This window comes from Micropterus dolomieu, linkage group LG05, assembly GCF_021292245.1.
Source record: "Micropterus dolomieu isolate WLL.071019.BEF.003 ecotype Adirondacks linkage group LG05, ASM2129224v1, whole genome shotgun sequence".
NCBI classification, from domain to species: Eukaryota; Metazoa; Chordata; class Actinopteri; order Centrarchiformes; family Centrarchidae; genus Micropterus; species Micropterus dolomieu.
In genome coordinates, this window is record NC_060154.1 from 21,573,324 (window position 1) to 21,589,950 (window position 16,627).

Genomic DNA, 16,627 nt, shown 5'->3' on the forward strand with positions numbered 1-16,627 from the left:
CATTGCCATGTTGAAACGCGCATAATTAAAGTCGTGAAACGTTGCAGTTTCGTTAGGTTTAGGCACAGAAAGTACTTGGTTGGGTTTAGGCAACAAAACTACTTGGTTAAGGTTAGGAAAAGATCATGGTTTGGGTTAAAATAGTAATATGTATGTCAATTAAGACTTAAGTTAACTAACGTTAGTGTCAATTTACCTCACTCGCCTAAATAAAAACATTTAATGTTTTGTTTCGCACGGGACACAAACCCTGTTCTCCTGCTTCAAGGTCCGGGTTCTGGCCCTCTATCCACCCCAATCACCTCCTTACTTCGTCTTTTCTCTTAAATATCATACTTGCCTTTACCATCAAAAACTGACACAACAGGGCTTCCCTCAATACGTCGAACTATGACGTCAAAGGGATCCCTAGTGCGTCACAAACTGACGATTATGGCTCTTGACCAAGCGTCCATATGTGACGACTTGGGAGTGAGACCGGGTTGGCATTATTGGAACATGCTAGGCCTACTTCCTTTTATAAATGTTTTATTGTCAGAAGAAGGCTACAGTGTTCGTGTTTGTCTTTCAAACAGCTACAGTAAAACTATAAACAGGACTGCTCAAAGTTGAGTGATAAAAAGCTTCCTCATGAGCTCCACAGAGCACCTGTTCTTGTCCTCTATCACTATTTTTATAATTGGTTAGTAGGCAAAATAAAATTACATATTTTATCAGTTTTTATTTAGCCTATTGTTATATAGTATTGAAGGATGCAATTCTATAGATTGGTTTAGCATTACACATTGTTGTGTTATGTATTCTTCACATAGGCACTATATTTTGATAAATGTGTATTAAATAGCCTATATCTCTCTCTCTTATTAAATGTGTCTGACTGTATACCTCAACCTTAAAAAAACAAATCATACCATAATTTAGACATGAGTCATTTACATTGTAACAATATTTCTTCACAAAACAGGCAGCATATGAAATCCAGAGTAATCAATCAGAAAATTAGTCCTAGTATGTTTTATTAAGTCATTACACGGGCCACTATTTCAACTCGACTCCTGCCCTGAATGTGACGGTATTAATCAAACCAACAATGCCAGCGAGTATTACCCAATCAGAGGTAGAAAAGGAGAAGTCTTCACAGAGTGGAATGATTTGCATGGGATGCTGCATTAAAGACAACTCGGAAATGTGGGACAAACTGCGTCCCGTATTAATTTAAAACGGTATGCGCTATTTAGTTCTCAAATACAGGACAGTTCTGTATTTTATGGGACAGGTGGCAACCCTATAATTGCATTACCACTATATCATTTAATATTTTATGTAATTGTCAGCTAATACTGGTGCTTGTGCTTAGGCATAGGTAGTGAAATTGGGGATTAGTTATTGTAGAGATACATTATAACATCAATATAGTGTTTATTTCATTTAAGTCTTTTGTGAGTCCTTTCACAATAAACATGGCATTTGTTTTAATTTTGGAATTCCCAAAAATTCCCACCTCCCCAACAGTATATGACAACTGCTTTACTGGATGCAGATTACATTCAAAGTCAATATGAGCAAGAGGAAAGGAGATACATGCTAACAAAAGAGTAAGTTGAAACTTTAAACTTAAAATGAAAAGATTTAGGAATTAGAGATGATAATGCAACCTGTATTTTAGGATAGTGTCTTTGGTTCTGGTTAAGCGTTGTATGGGTCTGTGATCGAGCAGAAATGATGGTCTGCTGTGTGTTTGCAGGTCTGACTTTCTGGCAGTTTTGCTCTAGAATACTTGCGACCTCTGACTACAAAAATTGTTGTGTGGTATGGGGCACCCATGAACTGTTGTAATGAATTTGATAATCTACAGACTGCAGACATTAGTTAAATAAGCATTGTAAGATTTTAGTTCACTGAAGCACGCCCATGCGCTGTACTGGTTTTTCTTCCCGGTTGTCACTGTATAATTTGCACCCTGCCTGTGATGTTTTTGATCGCCTGCCACATATCTTTGGTGTTGAGGTTCTGGTTGGGGAATGGTTTTATTTTCTTAGTGTGACAACCCTGAAACCTGCTTGCTAAAACATTTTACATATGACCAACATACAAAATGTTAAAAAACATGACAAAATAAATATGTACTGTGGGTTTTGTAGAACTAAGTCAGACCTACTCATCTGTGTGTTGACAGTGCAGTGTTATCCACTGCACCGTCGCCCCAGCTCAGTGTCAATGCTGTCCACCTTAGGTGTGGATGTGAGTGGTTTGTCTGGCCCTGCGATGGACTGGCGACCTGTCAAGGCTATACCCCGCCTTTCGCCTGATGTCAGCCGGGATTGGCTCCAGCCCCCCCCCCCCCCCCCCCCCCCCCCCGGCCCTGTACGCTGTTCTCTGTTCATTCCTCTGTAACAAGAAACAAGAAGGCATGTAAGAGGAAATATAAAAGGTATATTCTATTGTTGTTGTTTTATTTTCCGTGTTGATTTGCTACTTCTTTTTAACCTCCTTTGACAAAATGCCAACGGTGGCCAATTCTTGCTACTTCCTCTTTCTTCTGTGGTTTCTGGCAATAAAAGAAAAAAAACACAAAATAAATGTTATTGGTTAAGTGCAATAAAGTTAACTTTCAATTGACTCCACTATACCACACATAAAACATGGCTTAAGAAAAATCACATTTAACGTAAGCATAAAATTCAGCTTAATAACGATCATGGATTTTTTAAGTCACAGTTAATAGCTTAGCCTATGGCATTTACACAGCAAAAATTAGCCTAGGGGCTAGCGGACTTTTCCTCTCCTCATAGCATAACAATTTACATATATTATTTATACTATGTCTTACTCACCGCTGTTAAAGTCACTGCTTTTCCTGACACAACACTACGGTTGAATTATCATGATAAACGTACGTTTTGTACAGCAGCTGATCGTAATGAGAGCAACAAGCTGGTGGACTGAGGAGTCGTTTTCAGGTGGCAGAAGCGTAGCTCTCCTGCTGGGCGCGTGACGTAAACTCATAAGTGCAAGCCCTCCCAGAACCTCCCGGAATTGCATTGCAGCGCCCGCAGCTCGGAAAAACCGCCTTTACATGAAAGTCTATGAGGGCAATCTGATTTACAACCAGCCTGGAATCGCCTTAAATGGTCGGGACACCATGGAACATGACTTGACGCTGATTGGACAGCAATATTCAGAGGCAAACTGTCAAACAGTCACAGCTAACTAACAGTGTGGTAGAAAGTGAGAGAAAAATCCTGTCTTTCTGTTTGGTGGTGCGTCACCCGATCGCCCTAATGAACAAACCGCCCCTGGTATTCAGTAATGCAGTAAGGCAGCCTTATTTGGATTAGTAACTGTAATAATATTACTGTTTTGGAAAAGCGATCCGTTACACTATTAGTTATTGGGAAAAGTAGCCTAATAGTATCACAGTACGTTAATGCCCAACACTGATCATAGGGGAACCTCAAACTAAGTGATTAGACAGTGATATAGACTCACAGTCTTTGTGAGGTTTGCAAGTGCGGCCTTTAGCCTGGTCAAGCTTAGTTCATACTGGCCAACTGGACTGATTTCGTGGAATTGTTTAAACTTGTCTGTCTCCTATTACCGATCTCAAAATTGTCTAATACATTTTCTTGCATGGCCTATTCATTTTATCTAAATAGTTATCTAAATAGACTCAAGTCAAATTGCAGACTCATGCAGTTAGTCAAATAGGTATTTTAACCAAGAGCTCATACATATTTTACATCACTTACCAAGGGAAGACGCAAACAGCACTTCTGTGTTATTACAGATTGATTTTTTTTTTTGATTTTTTTTATTTGATATACATAAAGAAACTCTTCTGTGTTTATTGTACTAGACTGTAATAATAAAGCAACCTGCATATGCTGTTGGGAAACTGACAAACTATGAGAATATTCTGAGATACAGATTGTCATGGGGCTACCCCATACCAGGGCTACCCCAAAGGACAGAGATAAAAGACAAGAAAAGGAAGCTGCAAAACAGGAACAGAAATACAGTGTGCTGAATCAAGTCACACAACTTCAGTAGGACCTTGAGGCTGCCAGGGGTGGCCAACAACCAACACAAATAGCTGGGGCACTAAAAGAAGAGCCTAAGCTGCAACAACTTGAAGACTTTGATGACATTGAACATTTCATCACTACTTTTGAGAGGTTGGCTGAGGTCTACAACTGGCCACAGCAAGAGTGGGCCATATGTCTGATCCCACTTTTGACTGGAAAGGCCAGAGGGGCCTTTTGTGGCAATGAATCCAGCAGATACAACGAAATATGGCTTGTTGAAAGCTGCAGTGCTGCAAAAGTATCAAATCAAAGAAACTTACTGTCAATGATTCCGCTCTTATGACACACCGGCTGAGGAGTCCCCCCCAAGAACTGTGTACTCGACTCAAAGACTCTTTTTGCAAATGGGTCCAGTACGACACCTGCAGTAAAGAGGAAATGATGAAGATGGTAGACAGGAAATGGTCCTGGAGCAGTATTTGAAGGTGCTTTATCCAGAAGCGAAAACCTGGTCAAGGAGCATGATCCGACTACTACTGCAATGGCTGCTAAACTGGTGGTTGCCTATGTGTCTGCTCACAAGGGAGCGGGATCTTACCGCTATGCCGGACAATGCAGACTCCAAGGGGGTAAGTCTGAGGGGTTTTTGAAAGCGGGTGGTTCAAGTAGCCATACACAGGGTCAGGCCAGCTGTAGAAAACCTTCACATGTAGATCAGACTAACCAAAGGGTTTGGTCAGGTCGCAAAGCAGAGGTAGTGTGTCACAGCTGTGGTGAGGCAGGCCACACACGCCCCTTTTGTCCAGTTAAAAAGTCCAAAGCTACAAACCTGTGTTATGGTCCAAGGCCTAGGGTTGCACCTTTCCCAGAGTCATCTGATTAGCTAACTTTTACAGTCCTGGTAAATGGTAGACCCCCTAACTGCATTGCTAAACGCAGGTTGTACTCGATCTCTTGTCCAGCCCAAGTTTGTGTGGAAGCCAAGAGCTATGGAATATAGAGGAGACAGAACCAGTTGTTTGTGTTCATGGCCACACTTCTGAGGTGCCCACAGCAGAGGTTTATTTAGAAGTACACAACCAACCTTACCTCATCAAAGTAGGGGTAACTCCAGAGTTGCCATATCCTGTGTTATTAGGAACAGCTTGTCCCATTCTTTTGGACTTAATTCAAGAGTGGAGGGGGAAGTTGTGTGGAGTTATCACTAGGTCTAAGGCAAAGGAACACTCACCTTTACCGGTGTTAGTTGATCCAGAGGTTGAATCAGATTCAAGAGTGCTACAGTCTTCCTGAGGTATCGAGGGCTGAGGTGCTCAGGGTAGGTCAATACTGTTCCGTGGGCTGGTCATTTGGACTTCATGAAGACTTTCATGCGAATAAGTAAGAGCTTTTACTGGCCAGGAATGTATACCCAGGTTCATAACTACTGTAAAACATGCCCAGAGTGTCAGCTCACTGCAGGAAAACATACAGCTCCTGCACCCCTCATTCCAATCCCTGTCATTTCTACTCCCTTTGAGAGAATAGGTGTAGATATTGTTGGTCCTGTAAAAAGGAGTCAGACAGGCAACAAGTTTATTTTAGTCATTTGTGATTATGCTACTAGATATCCTGAAGCCTACCCCTTAAGAGAAGTAACAGCTAAACAGGTAGCTACAGCTTTGCTTAAGTTAGGAATCCACAGAGAAGTTCTGACTGATCAAGGTCCAAATTTCATGAGCCGCACACTTTCTCAAGTCTATCAGCTGTTGGGTATTAAGAGAGTGAGAAGCACCCCTTACCACCCTCAGACTGATGGACTGTTTGAGCGATTCAACAAAACTTTGATTAGTATGCTTAAAACGTTTGTCAGACACAGGAAAGGACTGGGATAAGTGGCTCCTATTTTTGCTTTTTGCTTTCCGTGAAGTTCCCCAGAGTTCAACAGGATTTTTCCCCTTTGAGCTCATCTATGGTCATCAGGTCAGAGGTCCTCTGGATGTTCTGCGTGAAATGGGGGAGGAGTCTGATCCACCAGAGACTACGAACATTATCTCTTTTGTCCTAAAGATGCGGGAAAATCACATCCATGGCTCGTGACAATCTACTGAAATCCCAGGCTAAACAGAAACAATGGTATGATCGTGAAGCCAGAAAAAGGAGCTTGGCAGTGGGTGAACGGGTATTGTTACTTTTGCCAACATCAGAAAATAAATTACTGGCAAAATGGCAAGGCCCTTGTGAGGTCAAGCAGAAGATGGGTGAGGTGACTTACCAGATTTTCATGCCAGAACGGAAACAACCACTTTTCATATTAATATGCTGAAGAAATGGGTCCCCATGTCAGTTCCAGAGGCATCTGTACCCCATTCTCTCTTTGTTTGAGCTGTGGATGAAGAGGAGGATTTGGTGGAACAATATCTACCTACTGAAGAGGAGAAGCAACTGGATCTCACTCACCTGTCAGATGGGAGGAGAAAGGAGCTGCTTGACATCTTGCCTCTCAACCTTTTTCTACAGACACCTGGAAGAACAGAGGTGGTATTCCATCATATCGCTTTAAAGGACCCAACCCCTCTCCATCAACCAGTGTACAGAGTCCCAGAGTGTCTTTTGCCAGTTTTGAAAAAAGAGCTGGACATGATGAGGGAGATAGGAGTGATAGAGCCTTCTGTCAGTGAATGGAGCAGCCCAATAATTCTGGTGCCAAAGAAAGATACAACATTAAGATTCTGTTTGGACGAGTCAATGGTGTTAGTAGGTTGGACCTATACCACATGCCCAGGGTTGATGATCTCATTGAGAGACTAGGCAGTGCCAACTTCATCAGTACACTGGACCTATGTAAGGGATACTGGCAGATCCCACTCACCAAAGAACGCAAGGAGGTGACAGCATTCAAAACCCCTTTTGGACACTTCCAGTTCACAGTGCTCCCCTTTGGCCTGCATGGGGCCCCTGCAACATTTCAGAAGATGGACAGGTTGCTGAAGGGCACAGAGGGCTATGCGGTGGTCTACTTAGATGATGTGGTGGTCTATAGTTCCAGCTGGGAGGATCACCTGTCTAATCTGAAGGGAGTGATCAGACCTCAAGTTGGCAAGGTAGATGCTATCTTGTCAGCCGAAAGACCTAGAACTAAGTCACAAGTCATGTCAGTTCTGGGCTTGGTGGGTTGGTATAGGCGTTTTGTGGAGAATGCCATTAAGTAGGCGTTGGACTCTCGTCGCTATTACCTACTGGGATGGAAATTCATTCTAGAGACAGACCACCGGGCATGGACATGGCTCCAGAATAAGAGACCAATTCCAGGATAACACGGTTTCTCACCATACAGCCTTTTGACTTTGATGTTCTCTACAGGAAAGGGAGAGAGAACTGCACAGCTGATTACCATTCTAGGACGCCACAGGGGTCGTCTTCAGAGGGAGGAATGTGAAATGTCATGGGGCTACCCCATGCCTTCATTTAAGCCAGCGGTAACATTGGTCTTAGCATGCTAAGCTAACCTTAGCTGAGCATTAGCATAGCATTACCTTAGCATGTGGGCTAGCATCAATGGACACATGGCTTGTCATTTCATGTCATTTCAGTTCATTTAAGTACTAGTCGAAAGAGTTGAAATCATGATTAGATAAATACTGCACATACACAGTTCATTTCAAGTCATTTATTTTAGCTTATTGGATTTACCCAAGGTCATCCAAATGTTTGTATGTTTCATTCACCTGTTCTCATCCTCAAGCAGGGATCTGGGTCGAAGTGGCAAACAAGAAGTAATGGAGTGTGGAGTAATTTATAAGGGGAAAGACCTGGAATAGTCCAAGTGTGAGCCAGTACAGAGGGGTGTACTAGAGTACCTTAAGTTGCTGTTTTGAGAAGCTTTGTTCAGTATGTAGTATTTCATTTCTGGTTTTATAGTTGATATATTGTGTATTGATGTAGCCAGAAATGTTTTGGACTGTTGAGGTAACATAATATTGTTTAATTGATTTTCAATTAACTTTGGTTTGTCTTGTGGGAGGGGCTTCTGGAGAAACTACTTTACTTTCGTAGTAAAGACCATTAGTTATAAAGAATCTCTGCTTTAATCACCCTTGGATTTAAAGTATATTTACTTTGAAAATTCTTTGATACACACTAAGACTGAACATTATGTTTAAACAAAGATTGATGAATACATGAATTTTGTTATTGAGGAGAGAGTGCTGAGAAATATGGCACAGGTTGGATGTGTGTGTGTAACTATGACAGGGGGTGAATGTGTTTAGATGGGGTGCACAACACTCACTTTCGAGACGATCGAGGCAGTGCCAGTGAATCACGTGACTAGACCGCGAACCAGTCAGTGATTCATTCAGTAAGTGAAGCAGTTGCTGCTTCGGACGTCACATGTCACGTGAATTTTTTTTTTTTTCACACCAAAGCAAGCTTTGAAGCAGTGGTTCAATAGGATCGCAGTCCGGGGGTTTGAAGCGTGTATCGAAGCTTCAGTGTCGCACTGCCATCACTAGCAGAGGCTCTTCTCGGCAGAACAGCTTTGGCCTGGAAGGGCACGTGCTAGAGCCCAATAGTCAGGGCCTGCTATAGGTTTTTTTTTATTGTGGTCTTTATTATCAGTTTGTAATGATAATTTGAATAGTTTATACTTAGTTTCCTTGGTTTTTTTTGTTAATTTTAGATATATTTTTGCAATAATTCACACTTGCACAACTGCACTTTCCATGTATCTGGTGAAGAAATAAATTGAAGCACCAGGTGAAGAACTCCTGAGTCCATGTCTCCTCCTTCCCCCATGGGGCTAAACATTACACAGATCTAATCAGAGGTAAAGGGAAACTGTATTTTGTTGATCATTTTAGCTGTGCATATGGGCGGGTTCAGCAGTGAACTTTGATTGCCCTAAAACTTCCTCATTTGGTCTGCTGAGTTGTTGCACTGCTCTCTGGCACACACTACATGCCTTACTCTCGTGGAAGGAAAATCCCTTTCTGCGAAGACATTCCTAAGGTTTCTTATATTTTTCTTAAAGAGATGCAATTTTTTTAATCTTATGGTTTCATGGAAATACTTTATTTTAAGGTAAGAGAAAAAGTTACTATCATCAGATATTTAATTATTTTCCACTGAGGGCTTAAAATGCCATAAATCAAATTGAAAGTGTTACAGCTTTAAAGCTTAACTTAATCGCTATGTCATTTAAAGCTGAGGTACTGGTGCAACAAGCTGTAGGCCTAACAATTGAAAAATGTTTCTGAATATTTACAGTATGAAACTAAACTGATACTTGTGGTATCAATTCATCAGCATACTATCAATGTGAAAGTTTTCCAGTCAATCCTCAGCGACTGCATGTTTAGGAAGAAGGCTGAAAAAAAAAGACATGTTCATATCGGGTTTATCGCATTTACAGATGGCTTTGCGCACTTGTTTTACAGATGTGGCTGTGGACGTTGGTTGGCCTAAGCATCATCACAAAAGTGTGCGGTTATGCAAGCGGTTACTTCCCGGAAGTATGTCATACAATGTCACCTATGCATAAAAATAGAGGGGAAGTTCTTGCTCCTCAGAACACTCAACCGCCCTTTGAGGTCCGTTACGAACATGGTAAAAAGGGAGAACCTATTACAGGTACAGAGACTTTTGGATGAAGGCTTATTTGTCACTATGAATCTTTGTTGCAGTGGTCATTCACTAAGCGCAAGATTATCACTGTCTCCATTTTCTCCACCTGCGTCCTGATAAATCTCCGAACCATTTTCCAGTTTTTCTCAAGAGCAAGTCATCCACACAGTTCAGGGGATTTATGTTGGAGGCTCGAAACAAAAGCATGGTGGACGATGGCCGGCCTGTTGGAAAATTTATCTTGCTTGACGCTAGAAATTCTCAACTCCTGACGTGTGGTGATATAGTAGTAAGTAACCAACCCATGTCGTCATTATTAGAGTTAGTAAATGCATTGAAATGTTAAATTGAATATTCATATTTTCTACATCCATTTTAATTAACACATTTAAATGAACTTGAGTGGAAATTCAAGGTCAAAGTCTTTTATCACTCTCCTCAGGGCTCAGCTGTGAGTCAAAAAAACAATCAAAGAAAGACTTTAATTCAAGTTAACTGGACAGCTCCGGCAGAAGAGCTAGACATCACTTTTAGGTATTTGTACACTTTGATGACCTCTAAAAGTCAAGAATAAAACTGAACTTTTACAGTTTTATTTAATATTCCACTGTGGAGCAAACAGATTTACTTTAACATCAGTGTCTGATATATTTCAGAGCCACATTTGTTGAGTCTTTTAATATATTCTGGGAACGAGTGGATGTGAATGTCACTTCACCGCCACCACCACGAAGTACTACAAAGCCAAGTACCACAATGAGTACTCAGCCAAGTATTACTACAAGTACTCAGCGAAGTACTCCAGCAAGTACTACAAAGCCAAGTACTACAACGAGTAATCAGCCAAGTACTACAACAAGTACTACAGAGACAAGTACTACGACAAGTAATCAGCCAAGTACTACAACAAGTACTACAGAGACAAGTACTACAACGAGTAATCAGCCAAGTACTACAGAGACAAGTACTACAACGAGTAATCAGCCAAGTACTACAGAGACAAGTACTACAACAAGTAATCAGCCAAGTACTACAAGTACTACAGAGACAAGTACTATGAGTAATCAGCCAAGTACTACAGAGACAAGTACTATGAGTAATCAGCCAAGTACTACAGAGGCAAGTACTACAACAAGTAGTACAATCGGTACTACGAAGACACCGAACAACACTGGGAGCAAAAGAAAGGTGGATTTGATCAGAAATCTATCCATGAATATATAAAATTCAACAGTTTCATTTACACAGCTCATCATTGTTTTGTCTTCAGGGAGAAGCCACCTGGCTGATGACCTTTGACGCTTTATTTGAGGGACTGAAACTGGTATGGTATTTATAAACTCATGTCACTGTTACACAGTATTCCTACTAAAGCTGTAACTTGGCTAAACACTAATTATCAAAAATAATTATACTAGAATATGAATGTCTCTTCAGGAACTACCTAACATAATCGCAACCACCCTCACCAGCAGCCCCTTCCTTCATCGTCTAATTAAGGTAACGCATGAGTTGGAGGGCTTGTGCTGTCACAGTAACTGTTTCTAGATCTACTCATCCTATTTCCCGTGAATTTGAAAAGTAATTTTACAAAAAAGATTTTACACTGCAAATCAGCATAGGCTATAAATGCTAAATGGCATTTGCAGGCTCAGTCCAGTGTTTCTGTATCTGTGCCTTGAAAAACAAACACTAAATGAATTATTCAACAGCATAATTGAAATTGCATTTTATTTCTTTTGTAGGGGACACAGATATCCTGTTGTTTGCTTTGCACCGCAGTTGAAATATCGGCAGCAATCTTGTATTGTGTGTGTGATTCCTCTGAAGTGAGTAATAATAACTAGTGACTTCACTTCTCATACTTTCAGAGAACACTTCTCTCTATGGATTTCCAAATTTCTGAATTGTTCTAAGGTTATTTTTAATGTTTGTGTATATGTCTGTATGTGTGTCTCCTTCTCTGTGTGTGTGTGTGTGTGTGTGTGTGTGTGTGTGTGTGTGTGTCTGTGTCTGTGTATGTTCAGGTCACTCTCGTTGCTCTTGTGTGTGTGATGATATTGATTGATTTGATAGAGCTGGTAATCCTAAGTCTGCCAATTGGACCCAGTCATGAGCTGTAAGTTCAACTCCTCTTCTTCTGCCTGAATTTTTGACTTGACCCTTATGTCAACACTGTGCACAGTGGTTTTTGTTTCTCTTTTGTTCTATTCAAGAAAGGAGATCTGTGACCTTGCTGTCAAAGTGTGCTCTATCATCCATATGATTTTTACAAGTAAGTTATACCTGATTTTTACCTGATACTTGTAAACTTTCTGGTATTTATTTTGCTCTGTCTGAAGACTTTTTAAAGCAATTGTTTCAACATTCAAGGAAATACATAGGCCTGAAGAAATACATTTTTTTTTTGAGAGTTAAGGCCATTCATGTTGTCATCTGCTAACGTGTTAAAAGAAAGTGTGACCTCATGGACTTGTACTGTATTCACCATCCTTAATCCCATTTTATCAATTGGTTACAAACACCATTGTCTATTTTTGTCTTTTACAACAAACTACTTCTTCTTACTGTCAGGAGGTCGATCGCACATGTGAGGAATGTGTATGCAGACCCCAGATTGTAGGAAAGCATTGTGTCCTTAGATTTCCCAAAATTTTGAACTACTGCTTTAAGACAGAGACAAACTAACCAATGTTGCCATTGCCTGTTTATTGCTCTGGTTTTAATTTCCAAACTTGTTTTACACACAGTTGCCGTGATCTTTACTGGTGTTATCAAGACTGACAGTTGCAGTAAGAACAGGACAGAGTCTTGGCTTCTGAAAGTGATGGTTGCTTACACAGCGTGGATTTTGCTGTTTGTAATTTGGGTTTTCGTATTCACTGCTCACGGAAAAGCAATACTGGGGGGAAGCAAAATAGGTGAATAGCTTGTACTACTGTTACTATGCACAAAATACAGTAGGCTAAGGATTCTTATGAAGAACAAAATGATATCAGTCAGTATTTTCTGTTACAGGGAGTTTAAAAACAGGCGAGGGATGGAGGCAACAAAGAAGAAAGGTGAGCCTGTCCACATTGTGACATGTTCTGCTAACATCTTGTTTTGTCATGTGCGACATCACAGTAAAAATGTTTTTCACGTTTTCCGCTGAACCTCTGAATTTCAGAAGACGCTCAGTGCAGCCAATGTGATTGTCACCGCTGTCTCAGTAATCCTCGTCATTGGAAACATGTTCTTCGCTGCAGCTGTCATTGCTGGGATATTTGGGTGTCTGGAAAAATAGGCCTGTTTTGGTACTTTGCTTGCATGTGATTCACAGTTTTGTACATATGATACCAGTACAACCTAATAGTTAGACTAAACAAACTAGATAGTGTTGTTATTAACATATTACATATCATAAAATGGGTTGTTCATTTTCCAAGGAAGTTTAATTGTTAGGTCATATAACATCTTCTGAGAGTTAAGCCTGTCAACAAGGTGAAACTGCAAATATTTGCTAAAGATCCACTTGCCTATAATTACTGTATGTATCACCTTGTGCCAGACATACCAGTCGTCATCATCAGTTGGGGAATGTTTTTAATGTTGTGATCATGTCCTCATGAGTAATGTGTGGAATGTGCTTATCTTATAAAAAACAAGCCTTGCTATACTTCATATAGACTAGCTGAAGTATTGAATTCATAAACATAGATGTTATAAAATGTGGAGAACTCACTCAAGACATAAATGTCCCCTTGTGTTTTAGGGCTAAAGGAAGGCCAATGAGATAAAACTTCAGCACATAAATGGGTCATAAAATGTGTGTCAGTCTGCTGACCTCATGACTCAGCCTGTTAGTGCTTATGCCAGGAGTATCTGAGGTCATGGAAATGCTCAGAGTTCAGTGTGTAAGGATGAAAATAATGTGTCATAGTGATCGATATGAATTGAGAGAGATAATTAACTTCATTTTGAAAAGATATCAAGTTTTACCATAAGTTGTCTGAATATAATTATATCAGAATGTGTCCAGTACTATAAACAGCTTTTTTATGTAAGTGCATGATGCCATTCAACTTAATTGAAATTCATTGTCTGTTTTTGCTTTCAACATACAAAGTTTCAATACAAGGACTCACCATATATGACCTTACTTGCAAATCTACACAGTAAAACCAATCTGTGTTTTGTGTTACAATGTTTTGAGTACAATAAGAGAAATTCCCAAGTACAAGTCAAACCCATGTGAATCGTTGAACCTGAATTATGTGTAAATTACAGTTATGTAAACCAGTATTAATATATTTTACATTCAAACATTTGGACATTTTAAAATCTAGTTATGTTAGCGTCACCAGGAAGTTGTGATTTATACATGATGATTCATTTTTATGGTCTTTTTGAAGGAAGCAAACTTCAGCTGTGTCCATGTTCAGTTAATAAACCTTCTACTACTGACTTAGCCTTCTGTAATTTCCTCGTTTCTTATCACAACACTGACAATGTTGCAGCCTCTTACTCATTTTCACTTTGATGCTCCTTGTCAACAGAATCACAGGAAACATTTTACAGTTAGATTTAGATAATTTATGTAGACAAATATACAGTGTCTGTTAACAAGATCACTCAGTTGAACTCTACGGCTCCATAATTTTAATGCATAAATAGTTAATTGTCTTTAGTACTGGTACATACCTCTTAACCGCTTAGTAAATAATTGAACTCCCCCTGTTGTACAGTTGTAAATTCCTAGTTTCCAAGATAGATACTATACACATAAGATGTTGTGGCACCTTCATTATCACTTTAACATTACTTATTAACAAAAAGCAGGTTTATATTCTGGGCTATGTTACATGTAGAAAGGTCCAAGAGCCGTTAAGTCAAAATAATCTTTATTGAAAATGTAGCCTAGTTATTCATGTGGGCAAAACAGAATTTATTTCAGAGAGATGCCAGAAGAGGAATGAGCAGTATCACAAAACACTATTTTGAAATTTACTTTTGCACAAATTAGTAAAATCTGTTAGAAACCTTGTTCTCCACGAGTGTTTTAAGACTCATTTTGCCTAATACTTAGTCTAAATACTTTTACAAATTGTATGTTTTTAAGTTCACAACATTGTAAGTACACTCACAGGCCACTTTATTAGGTACACCTGTTCAGTTGCTTGTTAGCACAAATAGATAATCTGCCAATCACATGGCAGCAGCTCAGTGAATTAAGGCATGTAGACGTAGTCAAGACAACTTGCTGAAGTTTAAACAGAGCATCAGAATGAGGAAGAAAGGGGAATGAAGTGACTTTGAACGTGGCATGGTTGTTGGTGCCAGATGGGCTGGTCTGAGTATTTCAGAAACAGCTGATCTACTGGGATTTTCACCCACAACCATCACTAGGTGGTGTAATGATGTGGGGATATTTTCTTGACACACTTTGGGCCTCTTAGTATCAACTGAGCATCGTTTAAACGCGACAGCCTACCTGAGTATTGTTGCTGACCTTCTCCATCCTTTTATGACCACAGTGTACCCATCTTCTGATGGCCACTTCCAGCAGGATAATGCACCATGTCACAAAGCTCAAATCATCTCAAACTGGTTTCTTGAACAGTACAGTGAGTTCACTGTACTCCAACGGCCTCTACAGTCACCAGATCTCAAGCCAATAGAGCACCTCTGGGATGTGACGGAACGGGAGATTTGCATTATGGATGTGCAGCTGACAAATCGGCAGCAACTGCGTGATGCTATCATGTCATTATGAACACCTTGTTGAAAGTATGCCACGAAGTGTTAAGGCAGTTCTGAAGGTAAAAGGGGGTCCAACGCAGTACAAGCAAGGTTGGTGAGTGTATATGTCCGTGTTTTTTTGACAACAGGTGCAAAGAATAAACCTTTTCATATCAAACATACATATACAGCTATCAAAAATAGATTATAGTAAAATAATTTTTGTAATAAATGCTACACTGTAAACCCAAATAAGTTCAGAATACTCAAAATATTTGTGGAAACTGATTACCTCAAACTTTTTAAGTAGTGGTAATAATATTTGAATAAACCGTAACTTAAATATAAATATACATAAATACATTTTTTAAAAACATTTAATTTATTGTACAGAACTTACACTCTGAGGGAAATCTACTCAAAAAAAAAAAAAGTATTTTGCTAGACTCAAATACTAAACTCACTCAACAAAATTACTGCTAATAAAATTTACAAAATGCCCATTTTCAGATAGTCCTGAAAAATACTCCATTATCATAATTAAAGTTCTCTTTATTAGTATCATCTTCTCACAACATCTTCCGTCATTTCTACATTTGACACAAAATAAGGCAGAGCTTGCATAAAGCTGAATAGACTAAGTAATTGACTGCTTGATCAGATAATTAACCAGCAACAATTTTGATAAGCAATTTGTTTTCATTCTTTTTCAATGATGTTGAACATTCTCTATTTCCAGATTCTTAGAGATTTTTTGGTGTTAAGTGATAACCTTAATCTCTTGAGCTAAATAAAATTTCCTTTTACTACTTACTTTATAATAATAATAATAATCCTTATTTGTAGAGCACTTTTCAAAAACAAGTTACAAAGTGCTTTAACAAGTGTAAAGACAATAATACCCAAGAGACAATAATACAAAAAACAATACAAGATAAAAGCATGAAAACATTGAAAAGACTAAAATACAGATAAATATAAAATTAGTAAAATACAATAAAATAAAAGGGATAAAATAAAGTCAAATAAGATCGGGAAAGGCTCTCCTATAAAAGTATGTTTTAGGAAGGGAATTAAAAGAGTTCACTGACTCAGCTGACCTGATTTCCTCGGGCAGGCTGTTCCAGAGCCTCGGGGCCCTGACAGCAAACGCTCTGTCCCCTTTAGTTTTCAGTCGAGACTCTGGAACAGACAACAGACCTCTGCCCGAGGATCTCAAGGTACGTGCTGGTGCGTATGGGACTAAAAGGTCAGAAATATAACAAGGCGAGAGACCA

The 16,627-nt window shown here is 39.5% G+C and overlaps 2 protein-coding genes across 6 annotated transcripts in view; both read left to right on the forward strand.

Moving 5' to 3' along the window:
- The window catches only part of LOC123970940 (uncharacterized serine-rich protein C215.13-like), a 23,671-nt gene extending 9,624 nt beyond the window's left edge, over positions 1–14,047 (forward strand). Inside the window, exons 1-14 of one of the 4 annotated variants that reach the window (XM_046049367.1) lie at positions 8,972–9,086; positions 9,443–9,635; positions 9,770–9,918; positions 10,072–10,163; positions 10,286–10,817; positions 10,900–10,953; positions 11,067–11,129; positions 11,375–11,458; positions 11,657–11,748; positions 11,846–11,904; positions 12,380–12,550; positions 12,648–12,691; positions 12,799–12,925; positions 13,384–14,047. In XM_046049367.1, the coding sequence (XP_045905323.1) occupies positions 9,066–9,086; positions 9,443–9,635; positions 9,770–9,918; positions 10,072–10,163; positions 10,286–10,817; positions 10,900–10,953; positions 11,067–11,129; positions 11,375–11,458; positions 11,657–11,748; positions 11,846–11,904; positions 12,380–12,550; positions 12,648–12,691; positions 12,799–12,915 (1,671 nt within the window). In that variant the 5' untranslated portion in view covers positions 8,972–9,065 and the 3' untranslated portion in view covers positions 12,916–12,925; positions 13,384–14,047. Of the gene's footprint in view, positions 1–8,971; positions 9,087–9,442; positions 9,636–9,769; positions 9,919–10,071; positions 10,164–10,285; positions 10,818–10,899; positions 10,954–11,066; positions 11,130–11,374; positions 11,459–11,656; positions 11,749–11,845; positions 11,905–12,379; positions 12,551–12,647; positions 12,692–12,798 lie in introns of those variants that run through there. The other 3 variants (XM_046049366.1, XM_046049368.1, XM_046049369.1) reach the window with 3 other exon arrangements.
- The window catches only part of LOC123970943 (cytochrome b-c1 complex subunit 10-like), an 82,100-nt gene that overhangs the window by 22,763 nt on the left and 42,710 nt on the right, over positions 1–16,627 (forward strand). The gene's annotated exons all lie outside the window — the stretch shown is intronic.